Below are 567 nucleotides of genomic sequence, written 5' to 3' on the forward strand. Positions count from 1 at the left end.
GGCGCTGAGCATCACGTCGTTCTTGGAGAAGTTGCAGGGGAACAGGTCGGTGGCCCCGACCATGGGCACCCCGAACACGTAGGGGATCTCGTCCCCGTGCGCCGCGTCCGCCCACTCGGGCCGGGCCTCGCTCTGGCAGTGGTGGTAGAAGGTGTAGAAATAAACGGGCGACTGGTACTCGGCGTGGAGCTTCGCCGTGGCCACCGCCGGGGCCACCCACTGGTGGTCGGTGAACAGGGCCAGGAGGGTCTTCCTCCTCATCTCCCCGTTGTCCCGGTCCGCCCAGTCCGTGTACATGAACTTGATGGTTTCCCTCAAGATGTCCTTCCCTTCTGGGTAACCGTAGAGATTGTCCACGAAGTTGGACACGGTGAAGTCGAAATAAGAGGCCGAGATTCCGTCTTCGTTTTCTAACGAGTCCTCGACGAATTTCAAGCCTTCCCCTTGGTTGACCCCGATGAGGATGTCGTAGTTGAGGAACTCCCCCTGCTGCATCAGGATCTCGGGGTCGTCGGGCACCACGTCCCCGTCCACCACGGGCCCGAAGGCCACGTGGTACCGGGCGGG

The 567-nt window shown here is 62.1% G+C and overlaps 1 protein-coding gene across 1 annotated transcript; it reads right to left on the minus strand.

The window, feature by feature from the left end:
- Positions 1–3: 3 nt before the first annotated feature.
- Positions 4–495, minus strand: LOC104384791 (neuroligin-2-like; the record flags this gene model as incomplete). The annotated part of the gene is made up of 1 exon (XM_009998184.1): positions 4–495. A coding segment is annotated over exon 1 (492 nt), but the record flags the coding sequence as incomplete, so codon positions are not given.
- Positions 496–567: the final 72 nt, after the last annotated feature.

The sequence above is a fragment of the Chaetura pelagica genome, unplaced genomic scaffold (assembly GCF_000747805.2).
Source record: "Chaetura pelagica isolate M959 unplaced genomic scaffold, ChaPel_1.0 Scaffold2815, whole genome shotgun sequence".
Lineage (NCBI taxonomy): Eukaryota > Metazoa > Chordata > Aves > Apodiformes > Apodidae > Chaetura > Chaetura pelagica.